This window comes from Anoplopoma fimbria, chromosome 12 (assembly GCF_027596085.1).
Source record: "Anoplopoma fimbria isolate UVic2021 breed Golden Eagle Sablefish chromosome 12, Afim_UVic_2022, whole genome shotgun sequence".
Classification (NCBI taxonomy): Eukaryota; Metazoa; Chordata; class Actinopteri; order Perciformes; family Anoplopomatidae; genus Anoplopoma; species Anoplopoma fimbria.
This window is the reverse complement of record NC_072460.1, coordinates 22,215,000-22,238,883: the sequence shown is the minus strand read 5'-3', so window position 1 is coordinate 22,238,883 and position 23,884 is coordinate 22,215,000. Positions and strand designations below refer to the sequence as shown.

Genomic DNA, 23,884 nt, shown 5'->3' with positions numbered 1-23,884 from the left:
TGCATGTGTTTCCACGGATACATGGATGAATGGAAACACATAGGTGTGCGTTGGTGTGTGACCCCTCTGGTGCACTGGGAACCCATTTGCAGGCCAAACCATGGTCAAGGCTCTTTGATCTGCAGCCAGTGGTATTCAGAGCACACGGGGGGTCTAGAGTATAGCTGTAGGCGAACTAAAACATGCACACACACACTCGGACACACACGCCCTGAGGGAAGCCAGAGGGGGTGAGAGGTCAATAACACGGCTTCCATCTTTTGCCGATGAGCCTTGCATTTTTCTCTGTATCGCTTCACTCGTTCCTCTCTTTCCCTCTTACTTCATTTGTTCCGCCGGACTCCGACTCCCCCCCCCCCCCCCCCACCACGTCTTCTCACCTCTGCCCAACCCCCCCCCCCCCCCCCCATGTGATCTATATTCCCTGCATCACTCAATCCTCGGAAATCTGTCTCCGCCTCGCTTCAATCCTCCTCCACTCCGTTTCCCCGTTTATCCGAAAGCTGCGATTTACATATCTTAATGACTCGTTCGAAAACCAAGCGGCTCTGTTTGTGTTTTTTATTTATTTATTTATTTTTCTTTAATGCCTGCTTGTTTTGTCGACTGGCTCTATTACCGCGCCGCAGAAATTAGGATGCGTCTCATAAACTCCCCGGAGAGCAGCGTAAATGTGTGACATGTCCTGGTTAAGACCTCAGCCCTTGTTTACAGAGGAGCCCAGGTCCCTCGTGGAAGATTGCAGCGTTCCTCGGTGGCGGTGTGATGCGATGCGTCTGTACTAAGAAACACCAAGGTACAGCAGCGCCTTCATACGGCTTCTTGACTTTACCTATATTGCGTCTGATGTAAAACCATCCCAGCTTCCTTTTTCCCGGAGCAAGCCGAAGCCCCTCTGTTTACTTGTGGAGACAGTCTATTTCTCATTTCTTCCCAGGGGGTGTCCTGTCTCTTATTTTTATGATTTCCTGATAACCTCCCATGGGTCTCTATAGAAGCTCACGGCTACTCGGCTGCCTGCTGAATTTTACATCAGGGAGTGCGAGGAATGGATTATAAAAAGCAGTCATCTAGAGATAATGAAGAGAAGCAAAATGCCAATGCTCATTGCTCAGGGTGCTGTGGGAATTACGGGGTGATGTTAGTGCTATTTTTTAAACATTATTGTAGGAATGCGAGATGCGATACGCAGGACTCAGATGCGTGAGGAGAATACCCTTGGGTCCTCAGGGTCAAGAGTATATACAAGATGCTACAAAAACACATGCGACATGGTGAGCCACTCATGGATGAGCACAGAAATACAAACACTAAAGGCCATTCAACAGGACATACATCCACACATTTACATACTCAAACAGAAAAGCTGAATAGGGGTACAGATGTCTATTTCCTTTTTTTTTTCTCTTTCTCTCCGAATGGGTTATAGCCCCCAGGACAATCTCCGCCTGAGAGGCTGAACACTAACACAGCAGGTTGTTACAAGACATGGTTTTGTTGTTGCTGTCATTTACCACAGCAGCTAGAACATTATGAGTGTATAAAACCCCTTGCCTTTGTAATTGAGAAATCAATACCTAATTTGCTACAGTGGTCTCGCCAGCCATTGTGTTTAAGTCTGTGTGTGAGTGTACGGGGTTGTTTCGGAAGGGCGCAGCAGGTTCCAATCCCTCATTTGGACATAAGGGGGCATATGAAAGGCGAAACACTCCAGTCTGTTCCACATTTAACTCTGTAGTCTATTATTATTGCTTGTGCTTGAATCCAGAGGGGATCTGACAGCACAGAAAAAGAGACAACACTGGTACTAAGATGAGCATGTTATTGATAAGGTTGGCGTCTTACCTTCACCACGGTAACCATGCCATCGTTGCTGACCGGGTCAGTGCGGATGGTGAAGTGCCCCGATGGGTCGCCGCTGATGATCCTGTAGATGGCGTTCCAGTTCGGCGAGTGCGGTTGGTCGGCGTCTATCACCGTCAGATTAGCCACCACAAGATCCACTCGGTTCTCTGGGACCTCACCGGAAAACTGCGGGAAGAGAGAAGAAAATGAATACCTTGTGATCTTTATTGAGACTGTTTATGAAGTCTTTTGGGATCCATTGAGCCGTTTGAGTGTAGCAATTTTTGTAAAAAAGAAAAAACCCATTTCTCATTTCTTTTTTTTCTTTTTTCTTTCTTTATAGAGTCAGTCCTCCTTTCAGGTTTTCAGGTAGAGTAAGTTTAATGATCTCGATTATTTTCCACAGCTGAGTAGTAAACAAGCGGTAAACAGTTGCACACCAGTAAGCACACGCACACAAGGGCGTTGTTCCAGTTTCAGTGTTTGCTGCCTTTTTTCCCCACGTTCCCAGTGCCCATCCTTCCTTGATGAGCAATAATATTTCATTCCATTGAAAGCCAGAGTGACAAAGGAGGAGAGAATGGGTAAACAGAGAGGAGCCAGCAGTCGGGAGGGTTAAAACAGCTGTTTGAGTGTATATGAGTGGCTTTTAGTTGTCCCCATCGCTGTGCAAACACATGTGCTTTGTCCTGATAAGCCTGATGAGGAGTGAGCCGCTGTCTGTCATACGTCTGTTATGGTGGGGATTGATCAAAGCTGTACAGGCTCAGGGGATAAAGCCCACAAAGACGAACCAACAACAGCAAACGACTGCACCACTACCCTTCAAAAAAAACACACAATTCCACCGCAACCCAACCTACAGAGACAACCCATCAACTCTCAACCGATTACACGTGGGGGTCAGGAGGTGAGCACGTTGGCGTGTCTTCACCTCATCTGGAGGCAACAGGCGTGTGGCATCGTACAGTTACCGTGTCAACATGGGCAACAGGCGTGGAAGAGCCACTGAGCCGCTTATGTGAGTGTAGGATATCAAAGAGCAAAGCCCCAGACCAAACACTCCAACAGACCATAATACCCTGCCTGGCAACCCGCGCATCACCCAGCAAACAGCCGACAGCGGCGGGCAGATTAGGGAGGCTGCGTCAGGAGAGCTGTTCAGAGACTCAATGACATTCTTAAGACAACAGACATGTCCGGGTGGTCATGATGCGCTGCCTGCATTGGATAAGTAGGCAGGCTGTTGTGTGTTAGAGTGCGTGTGTGTGTATGTGTAGTGTGTGTGTGTGTGTGTGTGTGTGTGTGTGTGTGTGTGTGTGTGTGTGTGTGTGTGTGTGTGTGTGTGTGTGTGTGCTTGAGCGGTTTATTACTGTGGTTTGGTTCAGGGACTCTCCGATGCCAATTCAATGAAATAAAACTTCAGAGATGGCTCTTGAGCTCCTGAGGGCCCTCGAGCATCTTCTCTCTTTAAGCACACAGTAATAAGCAAACCCAAGAGTTAACCAGATATGATGGAAGGCTCTGAAGGGTCAACCGCTGCTGTTATTACTAACATCCCAGTTTAACATGTCTTCTCTCATTAGCTCTTTATAGGGTGGGTGGAGCTACAGGCGTCCAGAGCTTGAGTTATAATAGTCTTATTTTTCCCCATAGGAAATCTTACATGGTAGGGCAGCTTTTTAATTCCCCATAACATTAGTACCATCACTTAGCAAATGCATTTCAGACATTTCACTGCAAGTAATAGTGAAACTTACAAGATTGTGTAAATACCAACTTTACCAATAAAACAGTAAGTACCCGCAAATCAATTAAATTAAATCAAATGTGACGTTAGATTGCAATTGTTAATCTTTGTAGCTCTGATTTGCTGACACATAAAGCATAAAGCAACAAAGGTCGTGGTGTGCTGTTGATTTTCAAGGAGATATATATATAGAAATAGAATTCCTCCACTGAGTATTCAGGTTGCATTTTAGAGTTAACTTTCAAATGAAAAATATGTTTTTGTCTTGGAGCCAGCTACTATATTCAGTTTTATTGAGCGATTGTTCTATTTTCTTTAAGACTCCATCTTTTATCTGAGTGAGAGCGGCGAGCTTTGACGTCTGCTGGCGTTGTTGTCAAAACCGGATTGTGATTCAACATGTGTGATTTTAAACACAGAGAGCAATTCAATCTGTCACGGAAAAAAAAAAACAAAAAAACCTCGGGGTTGTTCTCTTCCCTTTCACTCTCAATGATTTATTAGCCCAATGCTGTATTGTGTTGCACCGTGTACCGCGGCGGGGTATTGTTTTGACAGTGGATTGACGTATGACTGCGGTGTCTCTTCAGCAGAGATATTTGTCTGATCAGGTAGTTTTTCCTTTGCTGTGGTACTGTATCTTGTCCTCAAGCTGCTGGAGGGACAAGCTTTGATTGTGATTGGCACAGAGTGCACTTGGCTTTCTCACAGCACTTGACAAAACACCTCTTGCCAACACTCTCACCCTTCTGTCATTATTTTGGCAGCGGTGAAAGACTGAAAGAGGCAGGGGGAGGTGAGAGGAGAGAGAGGAGGAGGAACAGGGACCTTCATCAGAGGAGCTTTGTGAGGATGGTACTGCAGTAAGTCCTGCGTTAGAGAAGAGCCCCTGATTGCATGGGTGTGGAATCCCCTACAAAAGCATTCCATACCTACGTGAGGTGCAGTTGTCGTCGCAGCACTGTATGCGTTAACAAACAAAAGAGACTAATAACATTTTTAATTTCATCTCATCTATCTGCCTCACAGAAATAATGCAGATCATGTATGCAGCCGCCAATGAGGCACCCGAAGCCTTTCCCATCCGTACACATACACCACCCCTCTGCCGCCTTGAAAAATAGGGCAGCCTCTGATGGGCGTGATGAAATATTAATCATCAACATTAAAGACAAATTCCCCAAACTTTATATTTTCTGGGACACGTTGAAAGATCTATGGGGTTTATTGCAAACACTAAATATTTGCATAATGGCCTGCATTCTCAACAAAATGGCTTTTATGTTACCCCACCGCTGAAAAAAAAAGGGGTGATTTATGAAGGGGAGTGGGTAGAAGTGCTCCGCTCATCGTGGCTCCCAAAACCTCCACTAAAGTTTTTCATCAATATCTATGATCGTATTAACTTCCCTCTGTGGCGATGATGGAAATGCACTTAAACACGGTGGAATACAGTTAGAGAATATCAATCTATTGCTAGCCACTATTATCAATACGCCTTCACGAGTAGAGAATCTTAAATCAGAAGAGGGGATGCCGAGGCAGGGAAGGCCTTTGATTTACAACGGGGCATGTCTGTGCTTTATCACTGTAGAAAAATAGCTCCTGTGACCAAATATTCCCTCATTCCTTCTCCCCATCGCTTCTCTCATCGCATTTATTTTGTCTTGGAGTCTACATGGTGGTCCGCTCATCAGCTCTTCTTCTCCCCCTTGCTCATCATCTCCTTTGTGTCTGTCTTTTTCCCCTCCTTTGCCCTCTCGCTGTACATTTCCTGCTGTGTGTGATGTAGCAGCCCTCTGATGAGCTCCATGGTTTGACACATGCTTACCGCCAGTGCTAACTCATCATCATAAGGGTCTTAATAGGCCCCAGGGCAAATGCTAATGCTAGCTCCTCCGCTACCCACCTCAAAGAGCCGAGCCTCCTGTAGTGCTGATACCGCCTCAGCCGCTACACCCCTGCAGTTGCAGAGCTAAGCACCTTATCTACCCAACAGGCCCGTGCGCTCATCACTACTGATACAACTTATGAAGCGCACATACTGAATAATTCTGACATCTGAAGCAAAACCGACACCGAGAGAGATTATTCTTCACAACATGAAGCTAAAATGCAGACACCCCGACTCAACTTTTGACCATCTTTACCTCTCTAATCAAATGCATGTCCCTTTCACATGAAATAAAATTGTGACTATTAAGAATTTCATTAAAAAAAACGTGCAAATATTGGCTCCAAAATGTATCCACTTTCTAGTGGCCACTGAGAAATACTGCTGCCACCTCAGATGTTCCACTTGCACTTTTCAACATTAAGCAGAACTGAGAGAACAGTTAAGATCTTAAGATCTCTAGGAGAGAGGAAGAAATTTAATTAAACTTTTAAACAACATGGAATCTCTTATTCATTTTGTGATGATGTTGCTGAATTTCATCCACATTGACACATTACATGCAGTACATTACTCTTGACTTTATTCATGACTCTCAATAATGACCTTCTGCAGTGTAATCATCATTTTAAATATCACTATCATGACAACAATCATTAACGATTTGCTGGTTTTAACTTTCTTGCTGATGGAAGTCAATGATATGGATTAGTTTTTTTCTTGTGTTGTGTGTGTGTGTGTGTGTGTGTGTGTGCAGCCATCCTTGCACTTCATAGCCCTCCTTTAGTGTCCTTGTGTAAATCTTCCTTTGTAACGACATAACAGTGTTGTCATCATTTCCTTTCTCCTTTCCTTATTCTATCCCTCCCTCCACTTTCCATCTCTTCCTCCATCCCTCTCCTCTTGAAACTCTTTAGCCTTTTTTCTTTCAAATTTATTTTTCTCAAACACACTAATCATTTTCACCCTCTTCGCTGAACCCAAAACCCTCTCCTCCTCTAAAGTGATGCCTTCTCCCCACTCCCTCATTTGTAGCAACTCACGGTTCTGGAGGTCAGCATGGGCGGGTTGTCGTTGATGTCCGTGACAGTGATGATGGCAGTGGCTGTGTTGGAAAGGCCAAAGTTCAGATTGCCCTCCATGTCCGTGGCCTGCACGATGATGGTATACTGGGACACTTTCTGTAAAAAGGCAGAAACAAAGAGGGAAAAAAAAACAACAACACAGTGTGCAGTTATTCATCTGCAAAAAGCTTTCTCTTCCTTCAGTCTAAAGCAACATCCACAGAGAGTGATTCCCAGAGGAGGGTTCTGTTCTATAGTAGCTGTCCGTGCTCTTATTTGAAACACAGAATCACAAGGGGTGAAGTCTTTCATTCCACTGAGTTGAAACCTCCTCAGCGGAACGTATTCCAGACTTCACACCGTCTGAAGGCTGCACTGTGAAGCCTCCCCGTGGGTATGTCATCAAAGACGTTACTTATTCAGCGCCACTGATGGACAGATGTGAAGACAATGATCCAACTGACAGAGATTAATAGACTATCTATGGAGCAATAATACGATGGAATGATAAATGCCATTTCTATTCCTTTGAAATGACACAGTGTCACTTCACAAGAAGCTGAAGTGAGGTCCTCTTATTTGTATTTCTGTACTTGGGTGCACTCCTTCTCTTTGCCGGCATGCTGTCTCTTCTTCTGTCCCATGGTGCAGTTAATGGGCTGCAGGAAGGATGGGGCCCGGGAGCCGACTGTCTGGGTAATGTGTCTCTTCACTGAGATTCCCAATTACATTCCCAGTGTCTCTCTCACCTGCTAATTACCGAGTAAATATCCCAATTAGGCCAGGACACCACATCAGGAGGATTAGACAGCTCCTCTCAGTTCCTCTCATCTCGATGCTAGACGAGATGCTGAACTCCAACCTCGTACACACACTCTCATTAACACCCGTACGTACACACACACACACACACACACACACGCACACACCTCTCTTTCTCCATTTATTGTTCAGAGGCAGTGCTTGGCTGACTGTCCCATCAGCCAGTGTACGGCATGTACACAACACTCACACTAATTAGACAAGGGAGTAATTATGTAGAGCTCCTCTGAACCTCTCAGCTTTGCAACACCGCAGCGTACACAGCTTCCTCTGGAGGACTGAGGTCTGTTACTGTCAACAAGCCCTTATAAGTCCACTGCAGACCAGTGGAAACCTTTAGAAGAGAAGCAGTGTGGGAGTTTATAAAGGACGGGAAGAAAACATTTCAAAAGTGAAGAACAGAGGAGAGGATAAGAGACAGCAGGGGATGCAGCGAATGCACAAGGGAGGAGGACTACCAAAAATAGATGCCTGTGTTTTTTTTTCCTTCTTTTTTTGTAGCACCTAACGCCTTCAACACCCCACCCCGTGAAGGGAAGGGAGAAGCAGAAACTTTCAAAGTTTCAAAAGGGCCAAAGTGCTGACTAAAAGTGGACCAGGGAAGCACCGCAGTGTGCTGTGTAGCGTCTTTTTGTGAAGTTTATGTACAATACAAAACTTCCTTTTTATTTTCCTGCAAGGTTTGAGACTTCTTATCTGTTGTATAAGAAAAAAGCTGCAGGAAAACAGAAGCATGTATTTGTATGCTATAGAAACAGTGCTTAAGAGTGCACCCATGAAGGTATTTATTAAATCCATATACAAACGTATGTGTGAGACCTCATAATCTAGAGAAATAGATGCATGTACTTGCCTATTTAAGACGAGTACATGCATCTATTTATCCACACGTGCACGCTCTTGTTCATTTATCTTTGAGAGGACAAATTTGAGTTTTAGTCCTTGATAGTGAAGGCAGTTTTAGAAGGTGAAGACATTCCGGCTCACTTGTCCTCGCTTCTTCATGAGGCTGTTTAAGCGTTAAAGGAACACTTCACCCACAAAATCACCATCTGTATATCAATTGTGAACAATGAATTAAAAAAAAAAGAAATCATGATGAATTAAAGTAAATGTGGGCTGAGTTTAACCACAGCATTACTATATCAAAACATCACTCAACTCGAGGAGAATAATCCAAGTCTCGTTTATCCAGTCATATGCTGACTACTGTGCAAACGCATGCATCTTTGCTAAAACCTTACACATAGACAGTCTCACCCTTGTGCAGGCTGTGTTTCAGATAGTACTTTGAGCAAGAGACGTGTGTTTGGAAAGAAGTGAGCAAAGGACTGCATAAATGAGACTTGGTTCATACTCCCAGCTCCATGGGTTCGACTTGTTGTTCCTCTGCGACGGTGAAAGACATATGGACTGCACTTACAAACCGCTTTTCTACCTTAATAGACAGCACTTTACCATTGGCCTTGCATTCACACACACACACACACACACACACACACACACACACACACACACACACACACACACACACACACACACACACACACACACACACACACACACACACACACACACACACACACACAGACACACACACCTCTGGCTGACATACCATGCTAGGAGCTGGCCTGCCCAGCATCATACCCAAGGACACTTTCACATGTGGACAGGAAGAGGCCATTCCAAGTTCTCAAAGCATAGGGAATAGAAACATCTTCAAATTACTTGTTTGGTCTGAGTAACAGTCCGATACCCAAATATGTTCAATTTACAATGATATACTGTAAAACAGAGAAAGGCAGATGATCCTCACTAGTGAATCGATTAATTGTTTCAAAACTATCATCTCCCAACAAACTACTAAATACTGGGCTTTGTATTAAGCTGGTGAACGGGCAGTGCTTGCCCCTCCCTCATTATCACCAGGTAGTAAGGCCCTTAATCCACATCCGCCTCAGTGGAGCTTCTCAGTGGCGAACCGATAACACTGAAGTTGTACTGGGAATCCTCAAGGTGTGGATGTGTATAACCGATTGACTGTGTGCAAGGTGAGGGCTCTCAGTGGTACTACTCTTGGTAAATAAGGACAAAAAAACCCCCCAAAAAACTCAAGGACTTTGGATGAATAATGTCTGAATGGGCCTTCACGAGTGCAGTTGTACAAACATTCTTGTGTGTTTATGTGTGTGTATAGTGTGGATCGGAGTTTAATATTACATTAGGGGTCTAGAAAAAAGACATTTTTACTGCCCGTTCTTATACACTTATACCTCTCTCTCCCTCCTTCTGCCACCCTCATGTCTCATGCTGCTCCTCTGTCTCCATCACCCTATTTCATTGCCCAATTCACACTCACTTCCTCCCGACTCATTGTAATACCCCGTCTGCCCCGCTCTGTTTTTGTTCTATTGCCCCCTCCAGTTTACTGTGCCCCCCCCCTCCATTGCCAGTGTTTTATCGAGTGTAGATGTGATTATATGGGCTTCTGTGTTTGTCTGACAGGTGTCAAGGGCATTCCATCTCAGATATTTCAGCTTTATCTTTACCACACAAGCTCATACTGTACACACACACACACACACACACACACACACACACACACACACACACACACACACACACACACACACACACACACACACACACACACACACACACACACCACAACCTGAGCAGTCCACTGCAGCGTGATGTGTTGTTAATAGGTCTGTCACTGGTGACGGTTTGGGAGGACGATCTGTCTCGGAGATTTCTTTGCAGAGTTGTCACTGACACGTCCATGTCGCGCAAATAAACACATTTGGATCTTGTCACAACTTTTATAGCTCCATAAACAAGGTGACTGAGAAAAAGGAAGGCAATTTACTGTAGAAAAAAAATAAATGTGTGTTTGGTGACAAATGGCTAGACATAATTTGCAAGTCGCATCTCAGAGTGCCATTACAGTAAACAATGGTTTTAGGAACTGTGCTCCATAAATCAACTTTTAGTTCATTCAGTAAACAATCCTTATTTGTCTTGATTGTTTTTGCTTTAATTTTTTAGATAGACAACACCAACCTCTCGATCCAGGCCAGGCGCCACAGTCACAATATCTCCCGTCTCGCTGTTGATGGTGAACATGTTGGGGATGGGGTTGTGCGGCGTCTGGGACAGGATTCGATAGCGCACCATTCCATTAGCTGTGGTGTTGTCGTCGCCGTCAAACGCCGACACGTGCATCACATACGTTCCTGATGAAGGGAATGATATTTGTCAACATATAATTCCAAGCCAAACGCAAGCAATCACTTTGTGACTTTTGAAAGGTTAAGTAACACAATCCCCCTTTCAGATAATAAAAGTAAAACACATTACATTACATGTCATTTGGCAGACGCTTACGACTTACAATCAGTAGTATATTACATATCATTCACCCATTCACACACTGATGACAGGCTACCATGCAAGGTGCCACCATCAGACTCTAACTAACATTCATGCAACATCCAGTCCACACCGATGGCAAGCCTTCAGGAGCAACTTGGGGTTAAGTGTCTTGCCCAAGGACACATCGACTGCCGAAGCCGGGTATCGAACCACCGACCCTCTGATTGGAGAACTACCTTGCTCTCCACTACACCACAGCCGCCCCATAAGCTTAACACACTTAAGCTTATGGTGGCTAATGTGAAGCTAATGCTAGCTGGGTTTATACATTGTTGTGTACCTGACATTACAAAATCAGTTAGCTGACTTCATGACTCACCTCGACTTTTTCTAATGTTTCTGTATGTTTTAACATTTCAATGCTTTTATTAAACAAAAGTAAAACATGCAACCAAAGAACGTCTCTTCAGTCCATAGTGGCTGCAGTTCAGCAAAGGCAGCAGAGTCTAATTACATTTTTTTATAAATACGTAAATGTTTCCTCAAAATAAATGACTCACTCTGTACCGTTGATCATTTTTGTGCTATTGCGTTCTTTATTGGATAGCTTATAGTGAAACAAAAAAGGTAGAAGCTACAAAACGCTCAATCCACTACTCTGCTTAATCAACCATCTAACAAACAGATGTTAATGACAGATACAGTATTGATAATAATCACACTGATATTCACGTTCACGTGTACATAAACATGGCTAATAAACCACCTGGATGTTCCATAACAGTTTGTTACCACCTGCTATAATGTGAATGGATCTTTACAGATTCATGTCGGCACCGAAACGTTGCACACCTGTTCTGTAAATGACACAGACTCCAACAAACTACACACAAGCACAAACATATAATATGCACTGATATAGGTGCGATCTGATTTTATGGCCATTTAACTCACGGCATATTTTGCATATACATTGAACAGGCTGCAAATAAAATGTCTACCACTTTCTCTTAACTGCTATAAATAGACGGCTCTTGTGCTTCCTTTAAGTAGATTTTGATAACAGATATTGCTAATCACATTGTTCTGATACTGATAACTATATAAAGATAATAAATAATAAATTGTCAAGAGAATTGATAACCCTTGTCTACATTGATTGAACTGTTTGAAACCTGTTCATGATAATCAATCCAACTACAACCACAAGTAAGAACAGACGTATAGTATTAAGCAGACTCAGTTCTGTTGCAGAGAATAAGCCACTATCCGTCCATGAATGCACCACTTGTTTGCTGCCTCCACACACTCGTATAACTCTGTGGGATCACTGCCTGTCACGCAATCTCCCCATCTCTCTCTCTCCCTCTCTCTCCCTCTCTCTCCCTCTTGCTCTCCTTCTCCTCGCAGCCGATTCTAATTGCCAGAGATAGTGATATCATGCCAGTGACAGCCCCTGTCCGAGGATAATTGTAACCGCAGCTCCCATTTCAAACTTCATTACATTTCAAAGCAACATTTGTCAATGACTGGGCCACAGGGAGCACTCTAAAGGCCTCTCAGCGAGACGAGGGAGAAAAAAAAAAAAACCTTCCGCCAGGAACAGAGGGAGGGAGTGAGGAAAAGAGAGAAATAGAGGACAGACTCCATATTTGGTTTGATTCCAAGTGGAGTGACTCGCAGTCCTCCACCCATCGCTTCTATTTTTTTTCAGAAGATGGAGGGATAGAGAGAAGGAGATGAAGAATCACAATGTGTCACACATCGCCGGGGTAATTTCATTAAGCCCCACTCTTAGGGGGTTTAATGTGGACCCTTTGTACGGGCGTCCTAAGCTGTGCCTGACAGGATTAGGTCCCCGTAATGACTCTTTAATTTGCAAACTAATTCAAGTCTGTAATTTGCCTTCCATTGAAACCACTGGAGCTCTAAACTCTAAAACTCTCCCTTTTTATGATTATTGTTCAGCTGAATGTCATGCATGCCACAGAGACTTGTCTGCTGTGTGGTGGCATCGCTGAGGAGGGAGGGGGGGACGGCGGCAGAGAGCAAAATAAAGCAGAAAGAAAGGAAAAAAGGAAATGAAAACCTGAACGCCTTTGGAGATCACCTCTGGAGCAATAAAATCTGGCTCATCAGGCTCACACACACACACACATTCTCGTGCACATAGAGAGCTCATCTCTGAGATTCTTCCGTTCGGAGGTTGGACATAAAATGACCCAGTGGTGCTACAGCGTGGTACATTTAATCCTCAATCTCCTCTCCAGCCTGAGCACCTTCTTTGGTTTATGGCCGCTGCTGCAGCCGGCTCAATGAAAAGCCACTGTGGGAGACGGATTCTTTCTCTGTCGGCTAAATCAAGGGGAATGGAAAATTCTCTGCAAGGATTCAGTGGTGTAGTCGTACTTTTAACGACACCAATTTCTCCTGATGGACTAGTTGCTCTTCCTCCGTCCAGCCATATCCCCCACACCCCTTCACACATTCCCTCTAATTACTCATGCATACTGTACTTCTTTTTTCATCCATCCATCCATCCATCCATGCTTCATCACCTGGTTTAGAGCCCTCGTCCACAGAGCCATTGTAGACCTGGTTTTTGAACTCGGGTCTGTTGTCGTTCATGTCGATGACGAAGATGTACAGATCGATGGGGTTCTCCACCTGGTTCCCATTCATGTCCACGGCATGGGCTCGCAGCTGGAAGACATAAAAAAAACATCAGAAATGAGGTTAGATTATGACCATTATGGGAGCAGGAAGTAATGAACCGATGAATAATGTACGATGAGTGTGCGATGAGTGCTTGTATTGGTTTTATGGAGAAAATGATTCGGGGTAAACATTTGGTGTTTGATGGGTGGAAAAAAATGACTTCTCATTGAAGGAACAAGGGCCTTTCCATCTAACAACGTTTATTTACATCGAGGATGGAATTTACACAGAAAATTTGGGATCTCCTGCTTATAAAAATCCTGTTTTTGTCTCTACCACTACTACAGTTTTAGTTTGTTTTGCATGTCTGCAGACACTGCTCAGGGAAGAACGAATGCTTCATCCTCTGCATGTGTTTTTGGGAAAGAGATCATGAAATGTGTGTAAGACACCAACAAATTGAACATCAGTCAAGGTCAGACTACTTTAGTGTGGTTTAGTTCAGTTTTAAGTCTTTGCATGCTTTATTTAGTTGTGTTATATTTCATCTTTTAATAGTTGTTGGCATGCTGGAATATCACTTCTTCATATCACTCCTGGGATTGACGCCCTCCTCCTCTCAGCACAGGAGTGGACAAAATAAAGAGAGAAGCAACATAAATAAAACACCACTGAAAGTGTTTCTATTGCTTCAAGGTGTCTTCAGTAGTTTTCACAGAACCTTGAAGCCAAACTGCAATGTTTTCTGAATTTCAACTCTGCTAGTGAATACACAGGCTGATACAATCTGCATTATTGAATTATACAGTATAAAAGTTTCAAAAATATTTCCTAAACCTACACAACACTACGAGTCAGGGTCAGAAGTGAAATTCTGGTTGTTTTTCATGCAGAGAAATTGCCTTTGCGATGGTGTTCTTTCTCCAGACTTCTTATCTCTTTTTTACGCTTGGTCCCCGGAAGTTTTTATCTCACAGAAAGCAAAACAAGAAACATCTTATTTTATTGGAAGTTGGCTCTGTTGCAAAGGCAAGGTGTCTGTTTCAGGATCACTGTGTTGGATCCCAGGCCAACATTCTGTCTGGTTTTGTTTGAACGAGAGTTCTGAAATCTCCCCACTTCCCTCTGAAACCACAAACAGCCAGCCCATCTCAAATTCATCTCAGCTGCGCTCAGATCAATGGAATCACCGACTAGGATTTCTCACATAGTTTGGACATGGAATTATTACTGGAATCGATACATCCAGTAAAAAGTGTCTTGACTGCTTTCTCTCATATGGAATCTGGAGGAGTTAAATAAATAAAAAATTATCAGGGAATGGTTGAGTTTAAATACATGCGGTTTGTATTTTCACTCCATACTTGAAGGTCAAACTAACAGACTGAAAAAGCCATTTCAAAATGAACTCCATGGTTCTCTCTAAAGCTGTTTTGATTCCCTTCACCTTACCTGGGAATGTTTATATCCCTGAACATGACTTATTCAGTGATACATCCTGTCAGCTGAAAGCACTGGGGATGTTTAGTTTATATCATACAGGGGGGAAACTATCTACATCCTGCTCCTGGTAAATATTTATTCAGTTAAAATGCCAGCAATCAATTTCAGGCCCCTCCACCTTATTTGATGTTGAGGATATACATCTAAAGGAAGGGTAAAGGAGAAGTGGCGGAATACAAATATGTGAGGAACAGATAAAGAAGACGAGAAAATGCAATATTCTTTTTCCGTCATGTATGGAGAAAAGAAAATCTTAACATGCCTGATGGGGAAACTGCTCGCTGGCCCCTGCTAGAGCCTGAGAGCCACATAAGTGAAAAATAGCCTCCAGGCTTGTTGTGAATAAATAGCACTCTCCATAGAATCCTTCTCCTCAGAGAGGTGAAGATTCTCTCCACTGCTGCCAAACCTCCCTCCTTTACACTCTGCACCTCCACCAAAACCACGTCTCCAGGTCTCCCTGAGGTTAATTTGACTTTGCTTTTTCCACTGCATTGTCTGATCGGTCCTACACCCAATATCCCCACGCTGCCTCCCGCATCTTGCATCTCGCTGTGCTGTAACGGGGGCTAGGACCCACGCCCTAATTCAATAACAGCAAGAGTCAGAGATTACCGCCATGTTTAAAGAAGGCAAAATGCAATTCTGGGACCATATTTAAGTTATTATCTTGAAAGGCAAAGGGGGTCGGGAACAGACGGTGCCAAGCAGCGCTCTGCAGTTGGCAAAGCATCCTGATAGAGATAACAGCAGACTCACAGCCTCCAAGGTTCTTTTCCTCCTAAGAAATGCATCCTGTTGCATGGCTGGTTTTGAATTTCTGACTGCTCATTCTTTTGAAATAAGAAGAACTTTGCAAGGACCGTGACTTTGTTCCGTCCTTGCATTAAATATGAAGTAAACAAAAGTAAAGAGCACAAAGTCAAGTTCTAACTTTGTGTGTTGCAGCTTTCCAGGATGAGTTTGCTCAGTAAATAAAATCTTCCCTGTCTCTAAAGTATTTGGATTGAGGATGTTTATGTTTTATACAATGCGGTTTAATTGCTCTCCTGTTGCTCAAACGGCATCTAGTGTGCCAGGCCTTTAATTGAAGTGCAACACCTCTCTGCGTCTTTAAGTGGTCTCAGCTTGTTTCTCCCTGAAATTTGTATTCCACACCATCTAAAGCTTTCCCCCTCTACAACAAACATGGAGTTTAAGTTAAGCAGCCTTTAGCAACCCCTCCGCTTCTCTTAACAAATCACCTCATTGATTGGAGTTTCTCCCGGGTATAAATCTGCTCAGCTCCCACTAAAAGGTTGTGCTTTGCAAGCTCACCAAGACTGTAAGTCAAGAACCAGGTTCCCATATGAATACAGGGATAGTGGCAGGCACAGAGACAAAGGAAGCCAGAGACAGAAAGTGATGAACTCAGTGTGGTTGCTCACTACATCAAAGCCGTGGAGCTCTGTTTCCACAGCAGCAGAAAGACTAGCTTAGGCAGCAATACAACCAGTTGGTGCTTTCCTAAACTTTAAAAGCAATTTGCCCCGACTGTCTGATATTCCCATGCCTTAACCAGCATGCAAAGCGCAAAGGTGAGAGGAGGGCCACTGTTGGAAATGTCATCCTATTTTATTTGAATTATAATTTTTTGGCTTACCAAGGAGAATGCACATTAATCAACATTTCAGTTTTCACCAAAATGTAAATTTGCCCTCTAGAAAAAAGGTTTCTAGAGGGCAAATTTGTCGTCTGTAGTCCCTAAGCAGCTTATAACTTTTAAGTGGCCTAATATTATCAGTACAATATAACAGCAAACACTATAGCACAACACTGTGCAGCACAATACAACCCAGTATGATACAATATAATATAAAAATATGTGCAATCCACCGTGCAATACCACAATTATTCTGTCTGTATATATAATATACATGTCTCTTGTTTGCACTATACTCTCTGCTGCTGTAATCCTGCAAATTTCCCCGCTGTGGGACTAATAAAGGATTATCTTATTTTATCTTATCCTACAATAAAATACATAAATAAATTCCTAAAGTAGAATATTTTATATATATATATTGTATATAACAGCAGTGTTAGATATGAGGTAGTATGATTACGCATGGTTGCAGGTTTGGTTTGCCTAAAGTCATCTCTTTAGTATTTGTTTAAAGTTTAAGGTAATTAATGTTTTTTCTTAACTCAACAGGACGACTGTTCCGGTAGTGGGAGGCTCTGACTGACAGGACTGACTCATTCAGGATGATTCTAATGAGGTAGCAACAAGACAGGTGTCTTGTCCAATTTGGTTTTGGACCAGCACAGCATTGACGAAACAAGCAGTCCATACATGCTGTTTTTACATGACTGTTTATGAATAAGTTAATAAGCAAACAATATACAGAGTGTTAATTAGTCAGCTTTAGAGGTGTATTTGGACTTTGGGAAAGAGGTAGGCTAGTTTTTCAGTTTTTATTCTCCAACTATAGTCCTCTACTGCTGGCAGTAAGGATGCAGGAGGTCAGTTGCCTTTCTCATTTACAATATGAACATTAATATCTAAACATTATAGGGATTATTCTTACTTGCTTTCTTTCGAAGAGCTAGACGGAAGGTAGATACTGCCCTCATGAGTGTGCCATGAATATCAAGCTAGAGCCAAGACATTATTACCTTATATTAGCATAAAGATGAAACAGGTCACCTGCATACAGATTGAAACTCTGGATGACCAGGCAGCACCCCTAACTCTTCCTCATTTGATGGTGTCTTAGATCTTAATCTTGATTTGTTGCATGGACTTCCTGAGATGTTCATATAGAAATAAATCATTCAGGATGGAAATAACATTAAAAAATTACATATTGACGAAATCAGTTGATCCGATGTAAATTATTCAGACTAGAGGGCCTATTTATAATGTAGAACTACACTGATTTAGTCTGATTTATGTGTTACAGGGTTAACTGGCTGCATAATAATGTTTTTGGGTTTCATTTCAAAGGTCATAGCTGTTCTTTGTGTGTATGTGTGTGTGTGTGTGTGTGTGTGTGTGTGTGTGTGTGTGTGTGTGTGTGTGTGTGTGTGAGAGAGAGAGAGAGAGAGAGAGAGAGAGCAAGAGACACCCACGTGATAAGAAGAGCGATGTTCTCGATCGAGAGGTTTGGTGACGAACATCTTCCCGAGCACGGGGTCGATATTGAACACCTCATTGGGTGGCTGATCTGCTCCCACCCCGGTGATGCTGTATCTGATCGAGATGTCCTTGTCCTGGTCCGAACGAATCTGCATCACAACAAACAGAGAGGAAGAGGATCAATCAATCAATCAATCAATCCATCAATTGGGTGTTTATTTGAAGTCTCACAGTGTGTTTCACAGACTTTATTCCTCTCTTGCTCGAAGGAGAACTAACCTCAAACACACAACTTCCATGGCCGACCTGCAACCTATTGATGCAATATCTGCTGAGAGGTGTTTAATATTCAGGGACCAGTTTGTGATATACAGCCCCCGAGTTTAATAATTTTGTCTTTACACAACCTCAGAAATCTGATATTGCATATTATTCACTGAAAACATGCACAGACACACACACACACAGCTTTATCTTTACCACACAAGCTCATACTGTACACACAGACACACAGACACACACACACACACACACGCACACACACACACACACACACACACACACACACACACACACACACACACACACACACACACACACACACACACACGGCACACAATCTTGCACAAACACACACACACACACACATATTCATCACAGTTTGGCATTTCTAGCCACCACGTACTCTAGGATTCTATTAGAGCTGCCGCAGGGAGCGCTATGCATTCTGTCTGGCAGAATTGGAGCGCTTCAAAGAGAAATTTGAATTCAATATTTGGGAGAGGGTGAAATTAAATCAACATATATTTACTGTTAAATGACAGTCAGGTAGTGATTTATTTAGATTTAGCTGGAGCCATGCCGGGAATACAGAGAGGTTGTGAACAAAAAAAAGAAGAAAGACAATTAGATTGGAGAGTGAGGTTGTAATTGTTGTGTAATTAAGGGAAGCAACAACAGGCAAACTCATTTTCAGGAGGAAAACACGGGCCGGAAGAAAATAATAGTCTGAAATCCAGGGGTGCACACCAGAAGAGGAGTATTGAATAACTGTGGGAGACGGGAAGCTGGATGTTGTTTAAGAAATAGACCCCTGCTTACTGTGGTTCAGCTTTGCTCTCCAGATAGACAGCTAACAGGTGCATTAAGTGCACTGCTAGGCCTGTGATTTGGACTGAAGTGCCGTGTAATTGGGTCTCATTTGGAAGGGATTTTCAATTTAGTGCCCAAACACAGTCCGAACCTCCAAGCATCCCATCTCTGTCCATTAACTACATGACATCCCCGTGAACATCAGCCGGTGTATCAAAATGACTCAATCATGCACTTATACCAGTATGTGGGCACACACTGTAGGTTGGCATACACACACACACACACACACGCACACACACACACAAACAGAGGTATGGCCGACCTTTTTCTTCTAATCAATGACTATTTCAGTGGAGTGCACCAGAAGAGTAAGCCTGTCCAAATTTGTCTCCATCTTTCACCACTCGAGGAACCAATTTAGCCACACTGTCGACGCACTAGGAATTCTGCCCTGCTGAGAAAAATGCTGGAGCAACTAACAAGGACAAGGGACGGACACACAGTCTGAGACAGGTGTCATCTCGACTCTTCCTGCTGGTGGAGCCTGTCACCATCGCCGACACCGCTATTATCACTGCTTTCCCTCTCCTTCTCTTCATCGGCCTCGACGTTACCACCAGCTCTCCTTCAGAAACATCCAGTGGAGGTGTGTCTTTTCGAATCAAATAAAAATGTGATCAGCCATAGACACACATTCCCTGTAAGAACACAAGAAGAGCGGTCACAACAGCCCACTAATGCAATTTGTGCATGTCTGTATGTGTGTTTTCTTCGGGGAATAGGAGAGGAGGAGAGCGTCAGAATGATCTGCACATATCTCTGCGAATTAGTGCTGACAGCTATGATAATTAACGAGCTGCAGGCATCGACTGCAATTACTTCAAAGAAACTCTCCCCCCGTTAAACACCAACAAACTAACAAATATCCAGCCGGCAGCTCAGTTGAACTCCCAGTGTACCGCCATTACCCTCCTCTACAGGCAAAGCAAAGAGACTGCAGCACGCTGACTCCATCTACCTCTCCTGTCGCATTAGGAAATACAAGCCATTATTACACATCCCACTGCCAAACTGTCTCCCCCTCTCATTCATCCCCCCTTTTTCCTCCTCCCCTCTCCTTGTCTCTCCTTTTCCTCTGCCCCTCCCATCTCCTCTCCAACTCCCTCTCTCTCTCTCATCTCCACTCCTCCCCTTTCCTCTCATCTCTTCCCTCTCCTTCTCTCTCTCTCTCTGTCTGTCTTTGCTTCAGGTCTCCGTGGGGACAGAAGCCATGCATGAAAAATGAAATTACTTCAATCCGTTGGCCTTGGCAGTGGCGTATAAATCCTCACCAGTTAGGAAGTGATAGCTCTCCATAATTCCATTTGGGTTTTCCCCGCCCCCCTGATTTCCCACCCATTTCCAAGTCGCCCTGCTTGGAGGTGTGTGTGTGGGGGGGAGATTCGTCCGCATGTTTCCACAGCCATTTCAGCCAATTAGCGCTCTCCCTCCCACAACGTTCACGTAAACGCTTTCAAAATTGTTAAGGGACGGTGCCAGAGTCCTTATCCTCATCTGTTTCTATCAACCATTGTGGGTGGTTACATGTGCACACATACCGGTGTGCGCCTTCAAGCGTGCACAAAGTTTTCTCTGGCTTATGATTAATAATGCATGTAAAAAAAAAAAAAAAAAAGAAGAAAATCACATGCCATGCTTATGCATTAATGGATCCAATAATGGATATAAGCTCGCTGCTGCTGCATATAATCAGTCTCCTCCTTTAACACAGAATAATGTGACGGACTAGGTGTCATTTCACTAGCGAGCAACTCTCGCTATCATTGTGCCATTTTTTGCTTCAGAAAGGGAGGTGATGTGTTGAAAAAAAGTCCAGCATGAGATGAGCATCAAGAGCTGCTAATAACTGCATTAGCACTTTGTATTTCCTTTAATGAAGAGGGGGAGATTATTGTCTCTCTTGCTACACTACTATCTTGCAACTCACACAATTTAAGAAAATATAACTCACACACACACACACAAAATGTCTCCATTGGGTGACAAATAACAAAAAAAATCATTTTCAAGTCAATAATAATACTAATAGAAAAAGTATTTCTTTCTTTGTGTTGTTTTGTGTTCCTTCTAATTGTCCTTCTGTTGTCTTGATAGTACATGTATGTGTGTCCATCGAGAAAAAGTGGAGGAGAAGCACTCAGCTAAGAGAGATTGATGGTGAGTCAGAGAGGGAGAGGCAGAGAGAGAGAGAGAGAGAGAGAGAGAGAGAGTCATGACTGCATCATCCGGCATCAGAAACCAGACACTGTCTAAATGACCTATTTGTCGACGGATCAAAGCAATTCCCTTCATTACTGACAACTTGTCTGGTTCTTAAGGAGATCTTATCAGTGAGCTTAGCTCCCTTCTGCCAGGCAAAACTGAATCAAATGAGAAATTATCATGGCACCGGGTCTTCGGGGAAAACACAGAAGAGGAGATGAAGAGCGGGGAATGAATAACAGAGAGGCGCCGTTCTACCACCACAGTTACTGGGGAGCAGAGGAATTGATTCTCAGTTAAAAATGCATGTTAACTAACACTTGTATCAAACTACTATTACTTAGATATGTGACTGCGCTGCATGTTGTAGTTAATCATGGCTTTATATTTTAATAATGTGATGATATATAATCCAAAAGTATTGATTAGGTGATCTACTCTGCATGCTGACAGGGTAACACTAGTTTGAGATACAAATAATTTATATAAGTAGATGTCTAGCTGTTTATATTATGGGAACAGAAATCAACCCCCCTTGTATGTGATCCAATACCAGTCGATGCTTCTAATATGCAATTCATCCCCATAAGCATACATCGGGGTAGAAACAATATTGCAAACACTTTTAAATAAAAGGCTATTCAATAAACCACCAGAGAGCCTGAAAAATAATCAGAGATGAATCAACATCCTAATAAAGTCGACCAAAACAAAGAAAATGATCACCTGCCATTGCAGATCTCCTCAGCTCTACAAAGTTTTATAGACTTATGGTTTAGACTTATTTTTGTTGGTTTTCAGACTGCAACTGTTCTATTTTGACTGCTGTTCACTCGTGTTACTCCACTGCAACATTTTTGGCTATTTTTTTAAGCAAAAAAACTCTACAAACCTACTCTACACTGCCTTCCCTGCACTAAAATGGCAGACCCATTTAATGACTAACTGGTTAGTTGGTGGAGACCAAAAACAGAGAGAAAATTGGACTAACATTTAACAGATAGCCAAAGATACAACTAAATGCTAATTTTGTCTCTGTTGTAAATAAGCATGTCCTCTTTTAAGGCACATTTTGCTTTACGTTTTCAAATTTTTGGGGTTTAATTCTGAAAAATCTGAAACCACGATTCCTGCTCTGCCCCTAACATAATCTGAGATCGCTCTACTCCAGTTATCCTGGCTTGTCTTGGCTCTCTAAGTGTTTCAAGTTCAAACTAAGGCAACCACAGGTCTCTCTGCTTTGTGTGATACCAGAGCATTCCTGAGCATTTTAAAGGAAAATATATATATATATATATAAATAAAGGAATATAATAATCATTTCACCATTGCACTTGTTTGCCTTTCAGCCCACGCAACTCTCACCCTGGCAGATTAGGAGAGAAGGCGCTATATGTAAACAAAGGGGAGGAACATGGAGAGGCTTAAGACTTCAGTATATTCCATTTGAAATGCAATTTGCTTTTTACATGACACTGTCTATGCCAGTATACTCCTTGTGTTTGCAGTTCTGTTCCCAACAGAGGATGGAGGTGCTGTGAAAGTGACAATTCCAGATCAAGATGATGATTAGAATGACTGCCTCACGGTTGCATTCCTTCACCAAACAGTCATGTTGCAGTTTACATCCATGTCAGTCCAGACTCATGTGTTATATGCGGTGAATATTGTGAAGGAAATTAATAAAGTGTACTAAGTGCAGTTTTTGGTTGAATGGAAGTTATCACCTTATTGACCTGTGTGATTCCAGTAAATTATATCCAGTTAGAAACAAGCTGTCTTCACTCAGAGGACAAACAGAGGACGTGATTCAACACATGGTGCAACAACAATCACCTGAAGCTACATATCAGCAAAACCAATGAGCTTGTGGTGGACTACCAGAGGAACAGGAGGCCCCTTGACCTGGAAGAGAAGAGGTTGGACTCATAGGAGTACCTTGAGGTCCAAATAAATAAATAAAAAACTGGACTGGACCCTGACACCCTACTCAGGTAGGAATATAACAGACTTTTCTTCCTGAAGAGACTAAAAGGAGGAAATATGATCATATTGTATTGTTTATTCTGTATTTTTATATGGACCACATTTCAAACATTGAAGCTTCTAGATTTTATTAACAGTACCTCTTCCTTAATCTGTTCTGTAGGCTACCTGACTGATGCATAAATAAAAGGAACTCACCAGGTACATCTGTTCTTTTCGTTTGTGAGTCGGTCCAAGTATAGCTTTAATTATAGATTATATAATAATTGCCCTTTCCCGTACTTGGAAGCTCTTGAAGTACATGTAGGATTGGAGGTAATTTGCAGTTTAGCACATAGATATATCCTCAATTACCATATGCATTGCAGTGATGTTCTTTGGGCATTGTCGATGAAAGACTATTAGCATAGGAATGATATAACTGCCTCGTGGCTGTACTTTAGATCCTTTTGTATTCAGGAAGTTGGATGTGCCCAATCAAACAATCTATAGGTCATGGAGAAAGTGCA

General features: G+C 42.8%; 1 protein-coding gene across 1 annotated transcript in view; it reads right to left on the bottom strand.

Moving 5' to 3' along the window:
* The window catches only part of LOC129099503 (cadherin-4-like), a 58,492-nt gene that overhangs the window by 19,333 nt on the left and 15,275 nt on the right, over positions 1 to 23,884 (bottom strand). Inside the window, 5 exon segments of the mRNA XM_054608757.1 lie at positions 1,846 to 2,031; positions 6,533 to 6,670; positions 10,439 to 10,611; positions 13,309 to 13,453; positions 18,026 to 18,181. Coding sequence (XP_054464732.1) covers positions 1,846 to 2,031; positions 6,533 to 6,670; positions 10,439 to 10,611; positions 13,309 to 13,453; positions 18,026 to 18,181 — 798 coding nt within the window.